This window comes from Podarcis filfolensis, assembly GCF_964270895.1.
Source record: "Podarcis filfolensis genome assembly, chromosome: 15".
Classification (NCBI taxonomy): domain Eukaryota; kingdom Metazoa; phylum Chordata; class Lepidosauria; order Squamata; family Lacertidae; genus Podarcis; species Podarcis filfolensis.
Genome location: NC_139618.1, coordinates 44,548,569 through 44,570,990, shown reverse-complemented (window position 1 = coordinate 44,570,990; position 22,422 = coordinate 44,548,569). Strand labels below are relative to the sequence as shown.

Sequence of the window (22,422 nt, the reverse complement as noted above, 5' to 3'; positions counted from 1 at the left end):
GTGAGCTAGGGATGATGGGAGTTGTCTACAGCATCTGAAGGGTGCTTATAAGGTGCATATTGACTGTGCATATTGAAAAGGGAAGACTGGTCACCTATACGTGTGGGTTTCCATGCAACCAGGGTTCCCGATCATGAATGCATTGCCTGCTGCCATGTGTTGGAGGCTGGAGCCGTTGCTTCCTTGGCAGCCCTTCATCCAGCAGTACCGGCTTGCCCCCACAACTGCAGGTGCCTGGGGCCTCACACAATCACCAGGTTCTGCACAAATGCTGTGGGGGAAACGCTCTACATCTCCATGCCCCCTGGCATGTGCTTGCAATGTTATCAAGTGTGAGCGTGCACATGGTGGGGTGATGTAGCACATGCACACCAGGGCACCCACGACTCCTCTACTGTGTCGCCTCTACAGTGGCCTCTCAGTGAATAGGGTTAGGGTTAGAGTTAGGAAGGAACTGGCAGCGGCTGTCCTCTGGGGTCTTCTGAGTTCTGCACCTGCTAGGCATGATTCAGAGTGGGCCCCTTCCCACCCCATGATGGAGTTTGAGTCCCACTTCAACTGTCAGTTAAGGCTGATTTGATCCCCCTCCTCTTGTTCTCAATCTAGATATTCACTCATTCCTTCTTCCCTGGGGCAGGGGTGCACCATTCTGTGGTTCACTTCAGCTGCCAAAATGTCTTGGGACAGCCCTGCCACAGACCATCTACACAAACCACATGCAGTGCATGTATGTCTCCAGTTCATCAAAGCAACAGACTTACTGCTTTCCCTACAATGCTGGATTCCAAGAAGTTCGTCAAAGGTGTGCAGTGTGGTGCTTTGTGCTGCACTCGCCCCTGAGTACACCAGAGGCTTGTCCGAGATACCCTCATAGATCAGCCCTTCTGGCAGGGCAGGATTGTCCTTCCATCTAAAAGGAAGTAAAGGCAGTGAGAGATTGCATCTCAAGGAGCTGCATGGTAGATCCAATAAGCAGTAGTAATAATACTAGATTGTAATTATAGTAGTAGTAATAATAATAATAATAAATTTTATTTGTATCCCTCCCTCCCTAGCCGAAGCCAGGCTCAGAGCGGCTAACATCGTAAAAACAACACAATATGCATAAAAATAGACATCAATTAATTAAAATACACCTTAAAATTAATTCAGACAAGTTAAAATCTGAGCAGGTGGAATCAGGTTGGAATTGAGAGTGGTTAATACTTGCCAGGACCAACTGTTTCCACTGATCATACCTGTGAGCGGGTTGGGGTCCTCTTTCAGGCTTCTTTTATACAAAGGAAAGTACCTAAGTTAAACTGCATCCTGCCCAAAGGCCTGGCGGAACAGCTCCATCTTGCAGGCCCTGTGGAAAAATGTCAAATCCCACAGGGCCCTAGTCTCTTGTGGGAGAGCGTTCCACCAGGCCGGGGCCATGGCTGAAAAGGCCCTGGCTCTAGTCAAGGCCAGTGTAATTTCCCTGGGGCCCGGGATCTTCAAAGTGTTGTTGTTAACAGACCGTTAGCAGAAGAGGCGGTCACACAGGTACAATTGTCCTAGGCCATATAGGGCTTTAAAGGTTTAAACCTGATCCTGTACTCCACTGGGAGCCAGTGCAGCTGGTATAGCACCAGATGAATGTGCTCCCGCGGCGAGAACCCCGTAAGGAGTCTCACCGTGGCATTCTGCACACACTGGAGTTTCAAGGGCAGCCCCATGTAGAGTGAGTTACAATAATCAAGCCTGGAGATGACAGTCACATGGATCACAGTGGTGAGGTCAGGGCAAGAGAGACTTAGCTTGACGGAGATGGGAAAATGCTGCCTTTGTTATAGCTGCAACCTGCGCCTCCATATAAAGGGAGGCATCGAAGATTACACCCAAACTCTTGATGGAAGGCGCTGGCACTAATTGCACCCCCACAAGGGATGGGAGTTGCCCCCCCAATCCCATATCGTCCCGACCCAGCCAAAGGACTTCTGTCTTCAAAGGATTTAACTTCAACCAGCTCCCATGTAGCCACAACTTCCAAACATCTGATCAGTGTGTCTGGGGCCGAGCCAGGATGGCAGTCCATCAACAGGTAGAGTTGGCTGTCATCAGCATACTGATGGCAACCCAAACCAAAATTCCAGACAAGCTGGGCGAGGGGGCACATAAAGAAAAGCATTGGGGTGGGGGGAGCCTGTGTTTGTCCACAGACAGCAGCTTTCCGGGTCATGTGCCAGCATGGCTAAACTGCTTCTGGTGCAACAGGACACCATGATGGGTGCCAGAGTGCACAGAAATGCCATTTACCTTCCCACCACCTATTTATCTACTTGTGCTGGTGTGCTTTTGAACTGCTAGATTGGCAGAAACTGGGAGCCTTCTGATCGGCAAGCCCAAGAGGCTCAGTAGTTTAGACCACAGCGCCGCCCACTCCCCTTTAACCATAGTAGTAATAGTACTGTTAGTAAAATAGTATTCTTTTATCGAAAGTATTTTTTATTAAACTCCACTCTCGACTCTGAGTATATTTCACTTTGTTTATATAACCCATATCACAATAATAGACACCATGAGACCAACACATAAAAACTAAACCAAACCAAACCAAGGGTGGCATGGAATGTTACATTTACAATTGGTACAAGTGGAGAGTACCATCATAAGAAATGAGAGACCCAGAGGTGTGGCACACATGGCTTGCAAGATTTACAGAGGTGTGGCACACATGGCTTGCAAGATTTACAGAAATATAAATCTGTAGCTGAAACCATCAGAGGCACAAGGAGTACCAAGAATAAAAGGTTCTTTTATTCTTTTATTTACATCAAGAATTTTTTTCAACCAATCAGATGTTGCTTTCCCCAAATTTATTGGGAGACTTGTGGAAGAGACAAATGTAGATTTTCTTTTTTATGTAAAAATAGTATAGTAGTAATTAGTAGTATAGTTGATTTGTTTATATGTATCTAGTCATCAGACCATTACAAAACAAAAGTTTGCCGCTATGAAAGTATAACATGAAGTTACCCGAGATCCAAACAAACCTTTGCCCCTCCAAATGTTGCTGAACTACGACTCCCATCATCCTATTGGCCATGCTTCCTAGGGCTCACAAGAGTTGTAGTTCAGAGACATCCAGAGGGCCAAGGTTTCCCGAACTACAACCTAAACTAAGTTAAATTTCCAGTTTTCACTGGCAGATCGCGACATGCCCCTTTAAAAGGAGGGGGCATGTTCCTCTTTTAACAAAGTTATGTAATGTTAAAATAAAATAGAATGGAAAAAATGAATGCACAAAACCCAGAATAAAACCTCAATGAGTAAAAGCATAAAATAAACTTCGCGTTCTGGATCTCCCTGACAAGGCACAGCATTCTGTCTCAATGCAAATAGAAAATGTGCAATCTTCTTCAGAGTTGCATCTTCTCCCATAAATGAAATAACAACAGCAATATTAATAATAACATCCACTATATCTGCAAAGGAGCCAGCCCCTAGTTGCAACCCTGATTAGCAGAGTTTCAGAGCAATCTCTGGCTGCAACAGATGTGAATTGCAAAGCTTTCATACCTCTCTGCTTGGTGACACATTGCAGGAAATGTGCTTTAGATAGAAATGAGGATTGGGCTCACTTAGGACTCAAGCTGTATGCAGGCTCATTAGCCATCCTTTGCCACCTGCACCTGCCAGATGTTAGGTGCGACTCTGGAGATCAACAAGCCTCAATTTTTAGGCAGTTGTTTTATTAAAATGATCACAAACATAAGAAAGAAAAATGCAAGCTGAAAAACCCGCTCCTTTTCAACAGCTTGGAAGACCTTGCAGCGTTCTGAGAATTTTTGCCAAGCAATGTGGAACTGTCGCTGGGAGACAGTTCTGTTTCTCTTAAAGACAGAGGGCTGAGGCCCAATGGTAGAGCACTGGCTGAGTGTGCAAAAGGTCATGGGCTCCATTTCCAGCAAGAGTTGGGAATGTCTCCTTTCTGGAACCCTGGAGAGATGCTGCCAGTTAATGTAGATGATACTGAGCACTATTGGGGAAGAGTAAGAATAAAAGAGCATAGGATCCTTACACAAAGTCAGACCATTGACACACCTTGCTCATTATTTATCTACACTGACTGACAGTGGCTCTCTAAGGCTTTCTTAGCCCTACCTGGGATTGAACCTGGGACCATCTGCAGGCAAAGTAGATGCTCTATCACTGAGAAACAGTTCTTCCTCAACAGCTTCCTCTGCTTCTCCACCCTTAGCCAACCCCCTTCTTGGCAGCTGCAGGTATCATTGATGTGTCATTTTCTCCAGCAGAGAAAACTACATAACCCCATAGGGGCACTGTCCCAGTAATTTCTGTCAGCCCCCACCTGCCTGCTTTCTGAGTTAGTCCAGAGTAGGGGTTGGCAAACTAAGGCCTGGGGGCTGGATGTGGCCTCTCCAGGCTTGTAAATCTGGCCTGCGGACCCTGCCGCATGCTCGGTCAGTCCCTGCGTGCTGCAGACGCCTCGCCATACGGGGACTGACTTCTGTGACGCTGGGACGGCTTCTGGGCGGGCGGCGACACTGGCGTGGCTTCGGATTGGCTGCAGGAAGTTCCTGCAGCCAATCCAGAGCTTCACTGTCTGCACGATGAGGTAAACCTAGTGCGGCTATGGACGGAGAGGGCGGGCGGCAGGCGGGCGGCAGGACATACGCATACATAAATTAAACTGGATATATGATTGTTTAACATGATTGAGAATCAATCAGCCAGGGACTGAGGACTTTGAGAGTTTAAGATCAGAATGTGGAAAATATGAAAACAACAAGAGGGCAGAAATATAACTATCTGAGATGAGTTCTTCAGAGGTCCAGAATATGGGAAGTCCGTGTGAAATTTAATAATGAACAATTTGGATTGTAATTTGGTTGTTTTTTAATTTAATTTTAATTTTTGAATTGGATTATGATTTGATTTGTTATAAATTGGAGGTACTTAATGGAAAATTAATAAAAATAAATTAAAAAATAAATAAATTCAGTGATTTGGATGTTTGGAGTCACTAAGGCCACTGGTATGAAATTTTCCACTCCCCTTTCTAGCAGGGAAGAGGAAGAATCCAGTGGCATTCGCCAGTCTTTTGGGGCCTGTTAAAGACATTCCTCTTTAAACAAGCCTTTTAGGTTGAGATTTTTTATCCCAGTTAGTATCTGTAATGGATTAGAATTGATTTTATGTATGTGTTGTTGTTTTAATGTTTTAGCCGTTTTTATACAATGCATACAATTGTTTTGCATGTGCTTTTATTGCATTTTAAATAATTTCAAGATGCCTTGTGGGAAGCAATTCATAAATGAAATAAAAAGTTATCCTTGATGTTTTCACTGTGGACTCACCTCAACTTATTTTACAGGAAATGATGCATAAATGGAATCAAATGCATAAAGAAATAAGAGCAGCATGTGTGGCTGTTTCTAGAGTGCGGATTTTCTCAAGAGTGTACCCCTGCTTGTCCCTCTACTCCTACTTGGAAAACGTTTGGAGAGCAAAAAGTATACATGCTGTACTTACCCAGAAAAAAAGATCCTTATCACACCGTAGAATATTGCAGGATCCACGTAATCTAGGAAGTGAAGCATAAAAACAAAAACAAAACTGGATCAAAAATAAATTTCACATTTCTAAAACTGGTAAAGTCAGTTTATTTATTTATTTTATTAAATTTATATCACACCCTTTCTCCAAAGGAGCCCATGCAGAAAACACATCAATACCAAAACAAGACTAGTGAGATTTCTTGAAGCAGTTGAAAACAATATTCTAAAAATGCCAAAAAAACTACTCCTATTCTCAAATTAATAATTTCAGGGGTGCCAGGGGCAGGACTTTCAGCTCTCAAATGCTTGGGTAAACAGGAGTGTTTTAAAATTTCTCCTAAAAGCTAATAATGAGGGAGACTGACACACCTCACTATGGAGGGCATTCCACAAATGAACGTTTCACCAAGAAAGTCATGTGACAGGTCACTGCCAAGCAGGCAACCCTTAGTGGTTGCATTGGGTTTCCCTTGCTGATCCTATCCAGTGCTAGTTCTACTCAGAGCAAACCCATTACTAACTTAGGTTCATTCATTTCAATGGAACTACTTTGAGTAGCTGAATCTGCACTTTCTTTTTCACAGGGCAGTAATAGTCTCAGGAAGTTGAATTCTGTTGTCAGGATCACATCATGAGACTTTTCCATATTTCTGCACAATCATAGTCTACACACACAACTGTTGTCTTTTAGATAGCCAGCCTGTGGTTCTCCTTCATTTGGAGTCTTTGGACTCCAATTCCCATCAACCCCACCCAACATGGGCAATAGTCAGGGATGATGAGAGTTGTGTCCAACAACATCTGGAGGGCATTTGCTACTCCCATTTTAGAGTGCATATCACTTTTATGCTATTTTCTCCAGCTTTCTACCTTTTCTGTCCTTGTGCTATGAATGGCTGAGCAATAGTTTGTGAATGAAAGTGGGAAATATCAAGCTTACCATGCATTTTCTTCAACACCCTGGCCATGTCTCTGAGACTGCTTGCCACATCCTGCAGTGCTTCTTCCAGGATTCTATTGTCAGGCTGAAGCATGCCATTAACCACCTGTGGCACTGCCTGTAATAATGATAATGATAATAATAATAATAATAATAATAATAATAATAATAATAATAATAATAAAAAACAACCTTTATTGTGTGCAGTGAAATTAAATGAGCCCCCCTCCCCCCCCCACATACAATGTAGGAGGCAGAGAGGGGTTGGATACAGACTTTTCATTCTAGAATCAAAGTGAACTGAGCACTCGTGCTTTCTATGCAATCCACACACAACTGAGATCCATTGCACATTGTTTTGCCCCTGAAAAGCGTTTCTTGAGAAACTAGCTTCATTCCAAAAACAAAAGCTTATTTGCAGTTTGATTCTGCATTGCCCTGCAGTAAGGACACATTCACACTCATACATTTAAAGCTCTATGACGCCTACATAGTCCTACATGACGCCAAAAGTCATGGCTTCTCCCAAAGATTTCTGAGAGCTCTGACTTCTTAAGAGTGCTGAGAGTCATTAGACAACCCAAGCTTAGTACATAACAGTGTAAAACCATTCTGGGAATTCTAATTCTGAAAGGGGTCTCTCCCAGCAGTCTTAACAAACTAAAGATTGCATAATTCTTCGGGGGAAGCCATGACTGTTTAAAATTGTGTATCTGAAGAAGTGTGCATGCACACGAAAGCTCATACCAAGAACTAACTTAGTTGGTCTTTAAGGTGCTACTGGAAAGAATTTTTTTTTTTTTGTTTTGACTATGGCAGACCAACACGGCTACCTATCTGTAACTAAAATTGTATAGTATATGGTGTGAATGCAGCCTGTGTCCATTTGAAAACAGATCAAAATAGACGGGGCATTTCTGGCAATGGAGTGTGTGTATCCACAATGATGTTGTGATTGCAATAATAGCTCCCTTATTCACCTAGGACATATGCAGGCAAAAAAGGCTTGGGTAATCTAATCAGGGGGAGGGTAAACACACACACCCTTGTGGATGGCACAACTTTCTGCAGTTTCTCATTTTACCACTCTTAAATTGACTTTACATTTTTGCTGCGATCTGAGGTATTTTTTTAAAAAGGCTCATGGACTTCCGGCGAGGCAAGATGGTGGGCGCCACAGCAGCATGGAGCTCCTGAAGACAGCCAGCTCCAACTGCGCTGCTTGGCTGGCCTCCAGTCTGCCAGGGCCACCACTGCTACCACCGGAAGGGAACCGGGAGTCAGCGGGGGAAGCCACCAAGACTCTCCCCAGTGACCTTGGCTGTGCCGGTGTGGTAGTGGCCCAAAGGGCCATAATGAATGTGATAATATGAACCCCTATAAATCCTTGAGCATGCTTCTAATAGAGAAGTTATGGTAACCTGTTGCTTTACGAAACTGATGATTTGCAAGTCGCCGTGCCCCACTGGGACAAAAGGACAGCTAATACGTCAATCACAAAGATACAGTTCATAAACTAGAACATAAGTTGATACATGGTGCAAATGGCTTCCCAACACGCATACTAACACAATCACGGTGAGAATCAAAGTTTAGTTAGCAATGCTTATTGCACATGTGTATTAAAGATGAAATGAGGTAATGATGTACATGATTGGTAAAAACTGAAATCCTTTGTTTGAAATGTTATAAATACCCCTGCCCAGACCCTTGGGCGGGGTTGCAGTTTTGCAAAAAGATTCGACTGTAACCTACTGCTTTGCAATAAACAACAATGGACTCCTAACTCCTCTTGTCTCTGAGTTTTATTGGCTTAACTCAGAAGATAAGCCATTTTTGGCTTACAACACCGGCACCAAGAGCACCCAACCAGTGCCCCGGCAGAGCTCCAGGGACTGAAGGCCTCTGAAGCCAAAGGGAAAACAAAGAAAAAAGTGGCTGTCGCCACTGCCACCAACACCAAAGAAAGAGGAGAGGTAGGTGAGAACCAGGAGGGCCAGGGAGGATTTTTTACTTCTATTTTTTCTAACTCCTAAGAATTAAAATGGAGGTGCCCAGAAGGGAGACCTGAACAGGCCACTTCCTGGGATCGCCACTTCAGCCCTGATTTTCTGTCCTTCTAATTTTTATTCTATTATTATTATTATTATTATTATTATTATTATTATTATTATTATATTTCTCATTTTTTATATTAAATAGAAAAAAGAGAATAAAATAAAAATCTGAGTCCCTGTTTGTTTGTTTTTTGGGGGGGGAATCTTTCCTCCCCCCACCTTCCCATTACTACCATCAGCCTCTTTTAAAACAAAACTTTTCCATTCCCCCCTCCTTTCCCCCCTATTTTATTTCCCCCCCTCTCAAAGCGAGTTTCTACATATACAGATATATTTTACTTTTATCATTTGATAGTATATATACTACTTCCAGGCACCACCACCTCGACATCTTCAGTTTCTTCTTTTCTCTTTCTTTTCTTTTTTCAGTTTTGTTGTTTTTTGCTTTCTCTTTCCTTCTTTCTTAACTCTTAAATTTCCTACTGCCTCCTTCCTCTCTCCTTTCTTTTATCTCCTTCCCCTCCAACAAATAATAATAATAAAAATAATTAAAATTACAGACCTATATCTCCCCACCCACTTTCAATAGTAATCCCTCCTTTGTGGTCACCTATCTCATACATCCATAACTTGGACCACCACTGCAATTTTCTAATCATTACTGTTATTATTTCCACCCTCCTCTCTCTCTCTCTCTCTCTCTCTCTCTCTCTCTCTCTCTCATTTTTTCATCTTTATATTTTACTCTAACTTCCCTCCTTTTTTATCCCTTCTTTCCTCTTCCTCTTCCTTTCTCCCTTTTTTCTTTGTTTGGTTTGGTTTGGTTCCTGAACACAACCCTGCCTGTCTTAAATTTTTAACTCTCTAATCTCATTTCCCACCCTTAATTGGACCCACTCCTCCCCATTGTACGCACGGGGGTATCCAAAATTAACCCCCCATCTGGCCCCACCCCATCGGTCTCTTGCATCTCTGCCTTTTATGTCACCCTTTTATGTCAACTGTTTGTCTGTTGGTCTACTTGTCTGTCTGCTTGTCTGTTGTGCTCTCAGTGCTGTCCACCAACACAACTGGGACAACTATGGAAACCCCAGAGAAGCCCTTAAAACACATCCCAGACATGACAAAAATGGCCATCTAATCCAGATGCTCTGTAAAAGCCACCAATCAATAATGTTCAGCAACCCAACAACACCCAGGAACCACCACTACCACAACTCCTAACCGTAACACGCTCCACACCAAAAGGACACCACGCAGATCTCAAACCAAGAGCATCAGGGAGATCGAGATGGCACCAACCAGGGAGATGGTGAACAGCACTGAGAGCACAACACACACACCCAAATGACAACAACCCAACAACAGAACGAGACCAGAGGGAAATGGAACTGAGATTAGCAGAACTACTGAAGACCACAGTGTCTCCCCTGCAGATAATAATCAGTGACCTGACCTCCAAAGTGGGAACTCTAGAGAACAAGAAGCAAATGCAAGAAAGAATAGTAGAGCAGTACCGAGAGGAAAACACATGTGTGAATAATAAATTGGCTGAACTGGTAAGCTGCCTGGAAACAGAAAGCACAGAAATGAGAATCAAACAAGTGGACATTGAAGATTGCTGTGGACATCTGCAACTTTCCCGAAAAAGTGGAGGAGAAAAGCCTAGCAGACCTCATAGTACACTGGCTAAAAACCACAATTCCAAACCTGACACTCCCAGAGCTCTAAAACCCATGCTGGAAACCAACGCCCCCCAAAAAACATCATCATCATGTGCTTCGCCTGCTACAAAAATAAAGAAGTATGGGACAACCTCAGAAACTCAACCAATCTCTGAAAACCCCATCATGGCCTTACAGGATCTATCTCAGGAGACCCTAAACTGGAGAAAAAGCCTACCCAACATCTCCAACAAGCAGGGATCAAGTACTGATGGGGCTTCCCCGTCCACCTCATTGTAACAACCAACACAGCACAGCACAGCACACGGCTACCAACATACCTGAAGCCCTGCAATTACTGAAGAACCTCGGACTCGACCCTCCGCCAGAATGGCAATCGACAGACTCACAAAGCGACAGCCATGACGAAACAACAGCAAGTAATTGGATGACAGTAAAGAGGAAGAAGAAACCACAGACACGACACGACAATACAAACCGGTACAGTCAAGCACTGCTCATAGAATCGTCCCACTGAATATACACCACAAGACAGCAAACCAACATCAACCAAATAAATCAAACCATAGTTTGACAACCCTGCAGCAACACAGCTGACAGACTAGTGACCCCCCTTCCCCTTTTCCTCTACCCCATGCCAGTGATATTGCCAACACAACCAATACCTCCCCTGCCCCACACCTCCATAGAGATCCCCATTCCCACCCCCACCCCAACACCAACCCAGACAACATCAAATCACATTCCCCAACTACCCCAACCACTGAAAGACAACCTCAAAGTAGAATCATACTGCCCAATCTCATTAATAAACCAAGACTAAAAGATATTCACATCAATTCTGGCCAACCGCCAAAAAAATTTCTTAATAGCCCCAGACCAGACTGGCTTCATCCCTGGTCACAATATAACAGACCCCATCAAGAAACCACTGAATCTGATTGAACACAGCAAGGTAACTAAACTTCCACTGACAATTATGTTCCTAGACATCCTCAAAGCTTTTGATTGCTTAGAGTGGAAGAACCTATTAGCAGTACTAACTAACATGAAATTTGGTTCAAACTTCTTACAAACCCTCAAACAAATATACTCCCGAGCCTCAGCAAAATGCAGGACTAACAGTATGGACTCTAATACCATAGCTATCCAAAGAGGCACAGAACATGGATGCTGTCAGGCTTTGGGGCTCAGCTTCCTCCCCCCTTGGCCATAGATAAGCAGTATAAAGAGAAAGCAGTCTCTTACCAGTAACAGAAATAATAATAATAATAATAATAATAATAATAATAATAATATTTTGGGGCAGCTTCCAGCAAAGATTAAAAATACATTAAAATGTCACACATTAAAAACTTCCCTGAACAGGGCTGTCTTCAGATGTCTTCTAAATGTCAGGTAGTTGTTTATCTCTTTGACATCTGATAGGAGGGCGTTCCACAGGGCAGTCGCCACTACCGAGAAGGCCCTCTGCCTGGTTCCCTGTAGCTTTGCTTCTCGCAATGAGGGAACCACCAGAAGGCCCTCAGCGCTGGACCTCAGCGTCAGGGCAGAACAATGGGGGGGGGAGAGATGCTCCTTCAGGTATACTGGGCCGAGGCCGTTTTGGGCTTTAAAGGTCAACACCAACACTTTGAATTGTGTTCGGAAACGTACTGGGAGCCAAGGTAGGTCTTTCAAGACTGGTATTATGTGGTCTTGGCGGCCGCCCCCAGTCACCAGTCTCATTGCCGCATTCTGGATTAGTTGTAGTTTCCGGGTCACCTTCAAAGGTAGCCCCACATAGAGCGCATTGCAGTAGTTCAAGCGGGAGATAACCAGAGCATGCACCACTCTGGTGAGACAGTCTGCGGGCAGGTAGGGTCTCAGCCTGCGTAGCAGGTGGAGCTGGTAGACTGCTGACCTGCGCCTCCGTGGACAGCTGTGGGTCCAAAATGACTCCCAGACTGCGCACCTGGTCCTTCAGGGGCACTGTTACCCCATTCAAGACCAGGCCCGCCCTCTGTGCCCCAAGAACAGTACTTCTGTCTTGTCAGGAATCACGAATCCATTAGCCGCCATCCATCCTCCAACCGCCTCCAGGCACTCGCACAGGACCTTCACCGCCTTCACTGGTTCTGATTTGAAAGAGAGGTAGAGCTGGGTATCATCTGCATATTGATGGACACCCAGTCCAAACCTCCCAGCAGCTTCATGTAGATGTTAAAAAGCATGGGGGAGAAGACGGAACTCTGAGGGCCAAGGGGTCTGAACACTCATTCCCAACCACCACTTTCTGGACACAGCCCAGGAGGAAGGAGCGGAACCACAGTATAACAGTGCCCCCAGCTCCCAGCCAGACGGTCCAGAAGGATGTTATGGTCAACCCCACACTTCCCCAGGAGTTTGTTCCAAATGAGTCCAGCCCCACACTCTAAGCATTGCAACAGGAGTCCCAGGAGTGTGAGGGCCTGGGCCCCGCCCCCTGGGTCAGCTGGAAAAGGCCTTGGAAGGGAGCAGGCCCTGCAGTCCTCACCACAGCTGATGGTTTAATATTTAATGAATGCAGGAAAAGAACAAGCGACCATTCTCGGAGTGCAGGTGCTCCCATTTAATGTTCCTCCCACTTCCCTCCAGTCACTTCTGTCCTCTCGTCTCCTAGCCGCCTGATCTCTCAACCACTGAGCACAGCCACCTTATCCTAGCCTTGGAACTGAGAGGCTGCACATCTTCTGGTGAGAGAGAGTCTGCTAGATCACTCTCTTCCTGTTCTTCTTGCTGTTCACCTCCCAGTTCTGCCCAACTATTGTCTTCCAAACTGTGTCACTCAGCAAACCATTGTTCCAAATCAACACTACTCCACTGCTCCTGTGGAGTTTTAGGATCCTGGTCGTGAGCAGGGGTAGGGGTAGGCTCCTACCATTGCCACTGTCTCCCTTCCTATTCATCCTATTCATCCTGACTCTGGAACCTCTAGCAATCCGAATCCGAGCAGCCACACACAGGGAGTGGAAATAAAAGGCAGAACCTGTAAATCAGGGCTCTTTGCAGACGACCTAATGGTTACAACTCCAGACCCCATAAACCCAGACCTCCCTAATCAGAGAACTCAACACATTTGCAATGGTGTCGGGCCTACAGGTAAATTTTGCAAAGTCTGAGGCTATGTGCTTTTGGACTGGACTGCCCAGCGAAAGGGATACCAACACCACCGACAGAACAAGAGCAAGCACTGGGCACAGTTGGAGGAGATTTAAAGTAACTACATCACGGCACTGCAAATATTAAGCTGGAATGTTAATGGGATGAACTCCCCTGAAAAAAGACGAAGAGTCTTTCATGTATTAAAAAAAGAACAATTGGACTTGATTTGTTTACAAGAAACACATGTGATAAGGCTACATAGGAAAATATTGACAAATAAAAGATTGCGACATGAATTCATTTCATCAGACAAAGTTAAAAAAAGAGGAGTAGTACTTTACGCAAAGGAGAGCCTATCACCGAAATTTCTTTTTAAAGATGAACAAGGAAGATTGGTGGCAATTGAAATCCAATCACAAGGAGAGAAATTTTTGATATTAGGCATTTATGCACCAAATGAGGGGAAAGCGGAATTTTTCAAGAAGTTACATGAGACTCTGATGGACTATATGGACTATAATATGATTTTGATGGGGGATATGAATGGAGTGGTGTCTACAAATATGGACAAGGCACAGAGACAGGTAGTCACTAAGGATGGTAGACTACCAAAGACTTTCTTTGATATGACTAACAATATGGATTTAGTTGACATTTGGAGAATAAAAAACCCTCTGGGAAGAGAGGGAACCTTCTTCTCTGAGGCCAAAATGACATGGACAAGAATTGACCAAATTTGGGTAACTAGAGGGCTGGCTCCGAAGACTAGAAAGGTGGAAATATGCCCTAAAACCTGCTCCGACAATAATGCTGTAAAGATGGAATTGAAACTAACACCAACTGGTTCCTTCAGATGGAGGATGAATGACACATTGTTTAGGAATGAAGTGACTAAGAAGGCCCAAAAAAACTCTGAGAGACTATTTTGAGATAAATATGAACACCACTGTAGAAAAAAGAGTAATTTGGGACGCAAGCAAAGCGGTTATGAGAGGATTTTTGATACAACAGAATGCGATTCAAAAGAGAGTCCAAAATGAGAAAAAAGATAAGATTTTGGAGAAAATAAAGGAAGGAGAGAAGAAACTGAGAGTGAAACCAAAGTCGCAGGAGATTCTGAAAGAGATAAAGCTACACCAAGTACAATATATGAAAATGATGAACCAGGAAATAGAATGGAAAATTAAACAGATGAGACAAAAGACATTTGAATCGGCAAATAAATGTGGAAAACTGCTGGCTTGCCAAATGAAAAAAAGACAAAAACTTAACACTATCACAAACTTGGAAGTAGAAGGAAAAAATATACAGAATCCAGTGGAGATTAGAAAGTGTTTTCAGAGGTATTTTAAACAACTATATACACAGGAAACCCAGAAACAAATGGACACTGATCGTTTCTTGAATACAAATGGATTACAAAAAATCTCTCAAGAAAATAAGCTAATGTTGAATTACAAAATAACGGAGCAAGAGATAGAAGGGGCCATTCAGAATATGCAATTGGGTAAATCTCCAGGACCAGATGGTTTGACTTCAAGATACTATAGATCCCTGAAAGAATGGATAATACAGCCATTAAAGGAAGTTTGTAATAGAATATTGGAAGGGAAAAGGGCACCAGAGTCATGGAAGGAAGCTTATATTACACTTATACCGAAAATAGATTCTGAGAAGACACAGCTTAAGAATTACCGCCCCATATCTTTGCTTAATGTGGACTACAAAATTTTTGCAGACATTTTGGCTAAAATATTTAAAAAGGTATTAGTAGAAGAAATTAATAAAGACCAAGCTGGTTTTCTCCCGGGCAGACACTTGTCTGACAACACGAGGAACATAATTAACATTCTAGAAAAGTTACAATACTAAAGCAGTTTTGATATTTGTGGACGCGGAGAAAGCCTTTGACAATATTTCTCGGAGTTTTATGAAGAAAAATTTACAGGGGATGGGGGTTGGTCAAGGTTTTGAAAATGGTATAGGTGCAATTTATTCAGAACAAAAGGCTAAATTAATTGTGAACAATGTAGTGACGGAAGAATTTAAGATGAGAAAGGAACACGACAAGGTTGCCCAATCTCTCCATTGCTTTTTATATCGCTTCTGGAGGTTCTTTTAAACATGATTAGAAGGGACCAAACAGTTAAAGGTATACAAGTTGGAGCTAAACAGTACAAACTGAAAGCATTTGCTGATGATTTGGTATTGACATTACAGGAGCCAGAATCTAGTACCAAAAGAGTACTGGAACTGATCCAAGAATTTGGACAAGTAGCGGGATTTAAGTTGAATAAGATGAAAACTAAGGTTTTAGAGAAAAATTTAACAGTGACGGAGAAAAAGGTTTCAGAAGGAGACAGGATTAACACTGGTTAAGAAAGTGAAATACCTAGGGGTTAACATGACTGCCAAGAATGTGAATTTATTTAAGGATAACTATGAAAAATGTTGGATGGAAGTGAAAAAGGATTTAGAAATATGGTCAAACCTGAAGCTATCATTGTTAGGCCGAATTGCTGCGATAAAAATGAATGTATTGCCAAGGATGCTGTTTTTGTTTCAAACATTGCAAATTTTGGATAAAATGGAGCGTTTCAAGAAGTGGCAGAGAGATATCTCTAGATGTGTCTGGCAGGGCAAGAAGCCTCGAATAAAATTCAAGATATTAACTGATGGTAAAGAAAGAGGTGGATTTGCCCTGCCAGACTTAAAACTTTATTATGAATCAGCCAATTTTTGCTGGCTGAGAGAATGGACGCTTCTTGAGAACACTGACGTGCTGGATTTAGAAGGCTTCAACAATGTTTTTGGGTGGCATGTGTCAGGGAACTGACATCGGAGCCAGAAGTGGAGGCAAGGCTCCGAAGCGATGCCGGAGAAGGGCCCAGCAGGGAGAGAGGGAGCTCATCGGCTGGGGAAGGAAATCAGCGTAACACCAGGGATAAAGGGGGGCGGATGGGGGAATCGGAGAGGGGGCTCCAGGACTCTTCGCCGGAGACCAGCGGGGAGAGCACAGGTCCTCCGCTACCCACACCCACCCTGCGCAGAAGACTTCCGCGCAGGGAAAGTAGGCGTAGACTTGGCGTCAAAGAACTTCTTTGCTGGAAGAAGTTCGAGAAACGCCCACTGACGGATTCTGCTAGCGACTGAAACAGCCACGAAGTGAAGGGCTGTCCAGCCAGGAAAAGGTTTAACCAGGCAACCTCGCCAGGAGTGGCGGCAACTTACGCACGAGCAACCCCATATAACCATTACAGCATGCATATTTGTGGTATGATAAGGTCAAAGCACATAAAGCGTTTAAAAACCATATTGTCAGAAAAGCGCTGTTTAATGTTTAGATAAGATATAAGGACTTGCTTGAAAATAAAAAACCCCAAGGTTGTTGTCACCAATGGAAGTGAAGGCTCAGAAAAAGCTCAATATGGAGGCCAAATGGCCGAAATATTGGGAAATTTTGGAACAAGAGGGAGACAGATTAAAACTGCAGAGTTTTGAAAAATTAAAAAATAGAGTGCGAGAATGGCTTCATTATTACCAGATAATGGAGGCATATAACTTGGACAAAAAAATTGGCTTCCAGGTGGAAAAATCAAAATTGGAAACAGAACTGCTAGATCCTAAAATTAAGAATTTGTCAAGAATGTATAACTTGCTGTTGAAATGGAATACTCAGGATGAAACGGTGAAATCTGCTATGATTAAATGGGCACAAGATGTTGGACATAATATTATGATGGCTGACTGGGAACAGTTATGGACCACAGGTATGAAGTTCACGGCATGCAATGCCTTAGAATCATAGAATCATAGAATCATAGTGTTGGAAGAGACCACAAGGGCCATCGAGTCCAACCCCCTGCCAAGCAGGAAACACCATCAGAGCACTCCTGACATATGGTTGTCAAGCCTCTGCTTAAAGACCTCCAAAGAAGGAGACTCCACCACACTCCTTGGCAGCAAATTCCACTGTCAAACAGCTCTTACTGTCAGGAAGTTCTTCCTAATGTTTAGGTGGAATCTTCTTTCTTGTAGTTTGGATCCATTGCTCCGTGTCCGCTTCTCTGGAGCAGCAGAAAACAACCTTTCTCCCTCCTCTATGTGACATCCTTTTATATATTTGAACATGGCTATCATATCACCCCTTAACCTCCTCTTCTCCAGGCTAAACATGCCCAGTTCGGTTAGCCGTTCCTCATAAGGTATCGTTTCCAGGCCTTTGACCATTTTGGTTGCCCTCCTCTGGACACGTTCCAGTTTGTCAGTGTCCTTCTTGAACTGTGGTGCCCAGAACTGGACACAGTACTCCAGGTGAGGTCTGACCAGAGCAGAATACAGTGGCACTATTACTTCCCTTGATCTAGATGCTATACTCCTATTGATGCAGCCCAGAATTGCATTGGCTTTTTTAGCTGCCGCGTCACACTGTTGGCTCATGTCAAGTTTGTGGTCAACCAAGACTCCTAGATCCTTTTCACATGTACTGCTCTCAAGCCAGGTGTCACCCATCTTGTATTTGTGCCTCTCATTTTTTTTGCCCAAGTGCAATACTTTACATTTCTCCCTGTTAAAATTCATCTTGTTTGTTTTGGCCCAGTTCTCTAATCTGTCAAGGTCGTTTTGAAGTGTGATCCTGTCCTCTGGGGTGTTAGCCACCCCTCCCAGTTTGGTGTCATCTGCAAATTTGATCAGGATGCCCTTGAGTCCATCAGCCAAGTCGTTGATAAAGATGTTGAATAAGACCGGGCCCAAGACAGAACCCTGTGGCACCCCACTAGTCACTCTTCTCCAGGATGAAGAGGAACCATTGATGAGCACCCTTTGGGTTCGGTCAGTCAGCCAGTTACAAATCCACTGAGTGGTAGCATAGTCAAGACCGCATTTTACCAGCTTCTTTACAAGAATATCATGGGGCACCTTGTCAAATGCCTTGCTGAGATCAAGGTAGGCTACATCCACTGCGTTCCCTTCATCTACCAGGCTTGTAATTCTGTCAAAAAACGAGATCAGGTTCGTCTGACATGACTTATTTTTCAGAAATCCATGCTGACTATTGGTGACCACAGCATTCCTTTCTAGGTGCTCACAGACTGTTTGCTTAATGATCTGCTCCAGAATCTTCCCTGGTATTGATGTCAGACTGACTGGGCGGTAATTATTTGGTCCTCTCTTTTCCCCTTTTTGAAAATAGGGACTACATTTGCCCTCCTCCAGTCTGCGGGGACTTCGCCTGTTCTCCAGGAATTCTCAAAGATGACTGCCAGTGGTTCTGAAATCACATCTGCCAGTTCTTTTAATACTCTTGGATGCAGTTCATCTGGCCCTGGAGACTTGAATACATCTAGACTAGCCAAGTATTCTTGTACTATCTCCTTAGTTATTCTGGGCTGTGTTTCCTCTGCTGAATCATTTGCTCCAAATTCTTCAGGTTGGGCATTGTTTTCTTTATCGGAGAAGACTGAGGCAAAGAAGGCATTGAGGAGTTCAGCCCTTTCTGTGTCCCCTGTTTGCATTTCACCATCTTCTCCTCTGAGTGACCCCACTGTTTCTTTGTTCTTCCTTTTGCTACGAACATACCCATAAAAGCCTTTTTTGTTGCTTTTAACCTCTCTAGCAAGCCTGAGTTCATTCTGTGCTTTAGCTTTTCTGACTTTGTGTCTACACGTGCTGGCTATTTGTTTGAATTCCTCTTTGGTGGTTTCCCCCCTTTTCCATTTTTTGTACACATCCTTTTTTAATCTTAACTCAGTTAAAAGTTCTTTAGATAGCCACCCTGGCTTCTTTAGGCACCTTCCATGTTTCCGTCTCATTGGTATTGCCTGAAGTTGTGGTTTTACTATCTCCCTCTTAACAAACTCCCAGCCATCATGAACTCCCTTTCCCTTTGGAATTACTGTCCATGGGATCTCACCCAGCACTTCCCTAAGTTTTATGAAGTCGGCTTTCTTAAAGTCGAGAAATTGTGTCCTAGTATGCTTGGCTGCTCCTTTCCGCTGTATAGTAAACTTCAGAAGAGCATGATCACTCGCGCCTAATGATCCTTCCACTTCAACCCCACTAACCAGGTCATCAACATTGGTTAGGACCAGATCTAAAATGGCTGTTCCTCTTGTTGCTTCTCCCACTTTCTGGACAATGAAGTTGTCTGCAAGGCCAGTGAGGAATCTGTTTGACCTTATGCTCTTGGCTGAGTTTGACATCCAACAAATATCCGGGTAATTGAAGTCCCCCATTACTACTATCTCCCTTCCTTTTGCATGCTTGGCCATCTGTTCCAGGAAGGCATCATCTATGTCCTCCGTTTGGCTTGGGGATCTATAGTAAACTCCCACAATGAGGTCACTGTTATTCTTCTCTCCCTTAATTTTGACCCAAATGCTCTCACTTTGGCTTTGAGGTTCTAAATCTTGGATCTCTTCACAGGTATACACATCCCTGACATATAACGCCACTCCTCCTCCTTTCTTGTCTGGTCTGTTTCTCTGAAATAGATTGTATCCCTCCATTATAACATTCCAATCGTGGGACTTATCCCACCAGGTTTCAGTGATTCCTATTATGTCATATTTAGTTTGCTGCACTAAGAGCTCAAGCTCATCTTGTTTATTTCCCATGCTTTGCGCATTAGTGTACAGACATTGAAGTCCATTCATCATTCCCCCGTGTCTCTTATTTAAGGATTTTTTCCTCCCACCACTAGGTCTGCGTGCTGTTTGCTCCATTCGGTCTATGACATTTGGATGATCATCTTCATCAATTGATAGACTCCTACCTTCAGGACCACTGTCTCCCTCCCCCACATTAGTCAGTTTAAAGCCCTCCTGATGAGGTTTCTGAGATTTTTTGCAAAAACATTCCTCCCAACCGTTGTGAGGTGCAGCCCATCGCTTGCCAGAAGTCCATCTTCAAGAAACTGCATTCCGTGATCTAAGAATCCAAACCGTTCCTGTTTACACCATTTGCGAAGCCAGTTGTTCACTTCCACTATTTTTCCCTCTCTCCCTGGGCCACGTCGTTCAACTGGGAGGACAGATGAGATGACAATTTGTGCATTTAATTGCTTCAATTTCCTGCCCAGAGCCTCGTAATCTCTTTTGATCTTCTGGAGGCTATTGCTTGCAGTGTCATTGGTTCCCACATGAACCAAGAGGAAGGGGTATTTGTCAGTGGGTTTTATGATTCCTTGCAGTCGTTCAGTTACATCTTGGATCTTAGCCCCGGGGAGACAGCACACTTCCCGAGACATCTTGTCAGGCCCACAGATAACTGCTTCTGTTCCCCTCAGTAGGGAATCCCCTATCACCACTACACGCCTCCTCTTAGGTCTGGTCGGGGTTCTTCCGTGAGCTGTCCGTTGCCTTAAGAGAGAATATAATGAAAATGATATACAGGTGGTACATGACACCAGTCAAGCTTGCAAAAATCTATCATTTGCCCGATAATAAATGTTGGAAATGTAAAGAGACCGAAGGTACATTCTTTCACCTTTGGTGGACATGCCCAAGGATTAAGACTTTCTGGGAGATGATCTATAATGAAATGAAAAAGGTATTTAAATATACCTTTCTGAAGAAACCAGAGGCCTTTCTCCTGGGCATGGTCGGCCAATTGGTGCCAAATAAGGACAGAACTTTCTTTATGTATGCCACAACAGCAGCAAGAATACTTATTGCAAAGTACTGGAAGACACAAGATCTACCCACCTGGGAAGAATGGCAGATGAAGGTGATGGACTACATGGAACTGGCGGAAATGACTGGCAGAATCCGAGACCAGGGAGAAGAGTCGGTGGAGGAAGATTGGAAGAAATTTAAAGACTATTTACAGAAACATTGTAAAATTAATGAATGTTAGAAAGATGTTGGAATGATGTTATGTGACTTTGGCAGGAATGATATAAAGGATTTGGGAAAAACTGACTGTTAATTAGTGAAAGGAGGGAAAGTAAAGCTACATTATACTAAGATAAATTACAGGACTAAAATTTGAAAAGATTTGCTGAAATAGATAATCGATCTAGAATACAAAAAAGGGAGGTGTGAGGAGGTCAAGGAAATAAGCTAATGAAAGATAAGTAATGGGAAGATTTGTTGTATTTTTCTTTGTTTTTTCTTTTTTGTTTAATGGATTTTATTTTTCTGGGTTTTTTCCTTGGTATCTTATCCTTTTTTCTTTACCTATTGTGATGTGTTGTATTGTTTTTTGTTTAAGATTATGTTTTTTACTTTTTCTTTTTGTACCCCTTAAAACTTTAATAAACATTAAAAAAAAAAAAGATATCAGAGGGATGGATCCATTGGATCCACTCCACAGATATCAAAGTAGGAGAAGTCTCTGACCATGCTATGGTTATTGCTGAACTGCTGAGAGAAGGAGGATACCCAAGGAACCCAGTACAGAGACTTGACCCACGGCTAATGCAAGAACAACTGGTTCTTGAACGGTTGCAAAAAGAGATACCAGAATTTTTTAAGATCAATGATACATGATTATATAAAGGTAAAGGTAAAGGGACCCCTGACCATTAGGTCCAGTGCCGTGACCGACTCTGGGTTTGCGGCGCTCATCTCGCTTTATTGGCCGAGGGAGGTGGCGTACAGCTTCCGGGTCATGTGGCCAGCATGACTAAGCCGCTTCTGGCGAACCAGAGCAGCTCACGGAAACGCCGTTTACCTTCCCGCCAGAGCGGTACCTATTTATCTACTTGCATTTTGACGTGCTTTCAAACTGCTAGGTTGGCAGGAGAAGGGACCGAGCAACGGGAGCTCACCCCATCGCAGGGATTCAAACCGCCGACCATCTGATCGGCAAGTCCTAGGCTCTGTGGTTTAACCCACAGCGCCACCCGCGTCCCATCACAGGATTATATAACCCAGCTTTAATTTGGGATACCTTCAAAGCAGTAATTAGAGGAACATTAATCAGTGAGAAGAGTAGAATCAAAAAAAGGAAATCAACTATTCATCTCCAATAAGAAAAAGAAATAAAAGAATTAGAAGAAAAACATAAAATAACGTGATAACAGTGTATTGCAAATTAAAAGCAAAGAATTAGACATCTTAGAAATA

At 43.4% G+C, this 22,422-nt stretch overlaps 1 protein-coding gene and 1 long non-coding RNA gene across 5 annotated transcripts in view; one reads left to right on the top strand and one right to left on the bottom strand.

Moving 5' to 3' along the window:
- Positions 1 to 22,422, bottom strand: part of LOC310750548 (indoleamine 2,3-dioxygenase 2-like) — a 44,127-nt gene that overhangs the window by 788 nt on the left and 20,917 nt on the right. For all 4 annotated transcript variants that reach the window (XM_083588887.1, XM_083588888.1, XM_083588890.1 and 1 more), the window contains exons 7-9: positions 6,487 to 6,604; positions 5,521 to 5,572; positions 762 to 910 (exon numbers count right to left, since the gene is read on the bottom strand). In XM_083588887.1, coding sequence (XP_083445013.1) covers positions 762 to 910; positions 5,521 to 5,572; positions 6,487 to 6,604 — 319 coding nt within the window. The remainder of the gene's footprint in view (positions 1 to 761; positions 911 to 5,520; positions 5,573 to 6,486; positions 6,605 to 22,422) is intronic.
- Positions 3,604 to 5,636, top strand: LOC310750808. The gene is made up of 2 exons (XR_014542295.1): positions 3,604 to 4,250; positions 5,363 to 5,636. It is a non-coding gene; the product is annotated as an uncharacterized lncRNA (long non-coding RNA).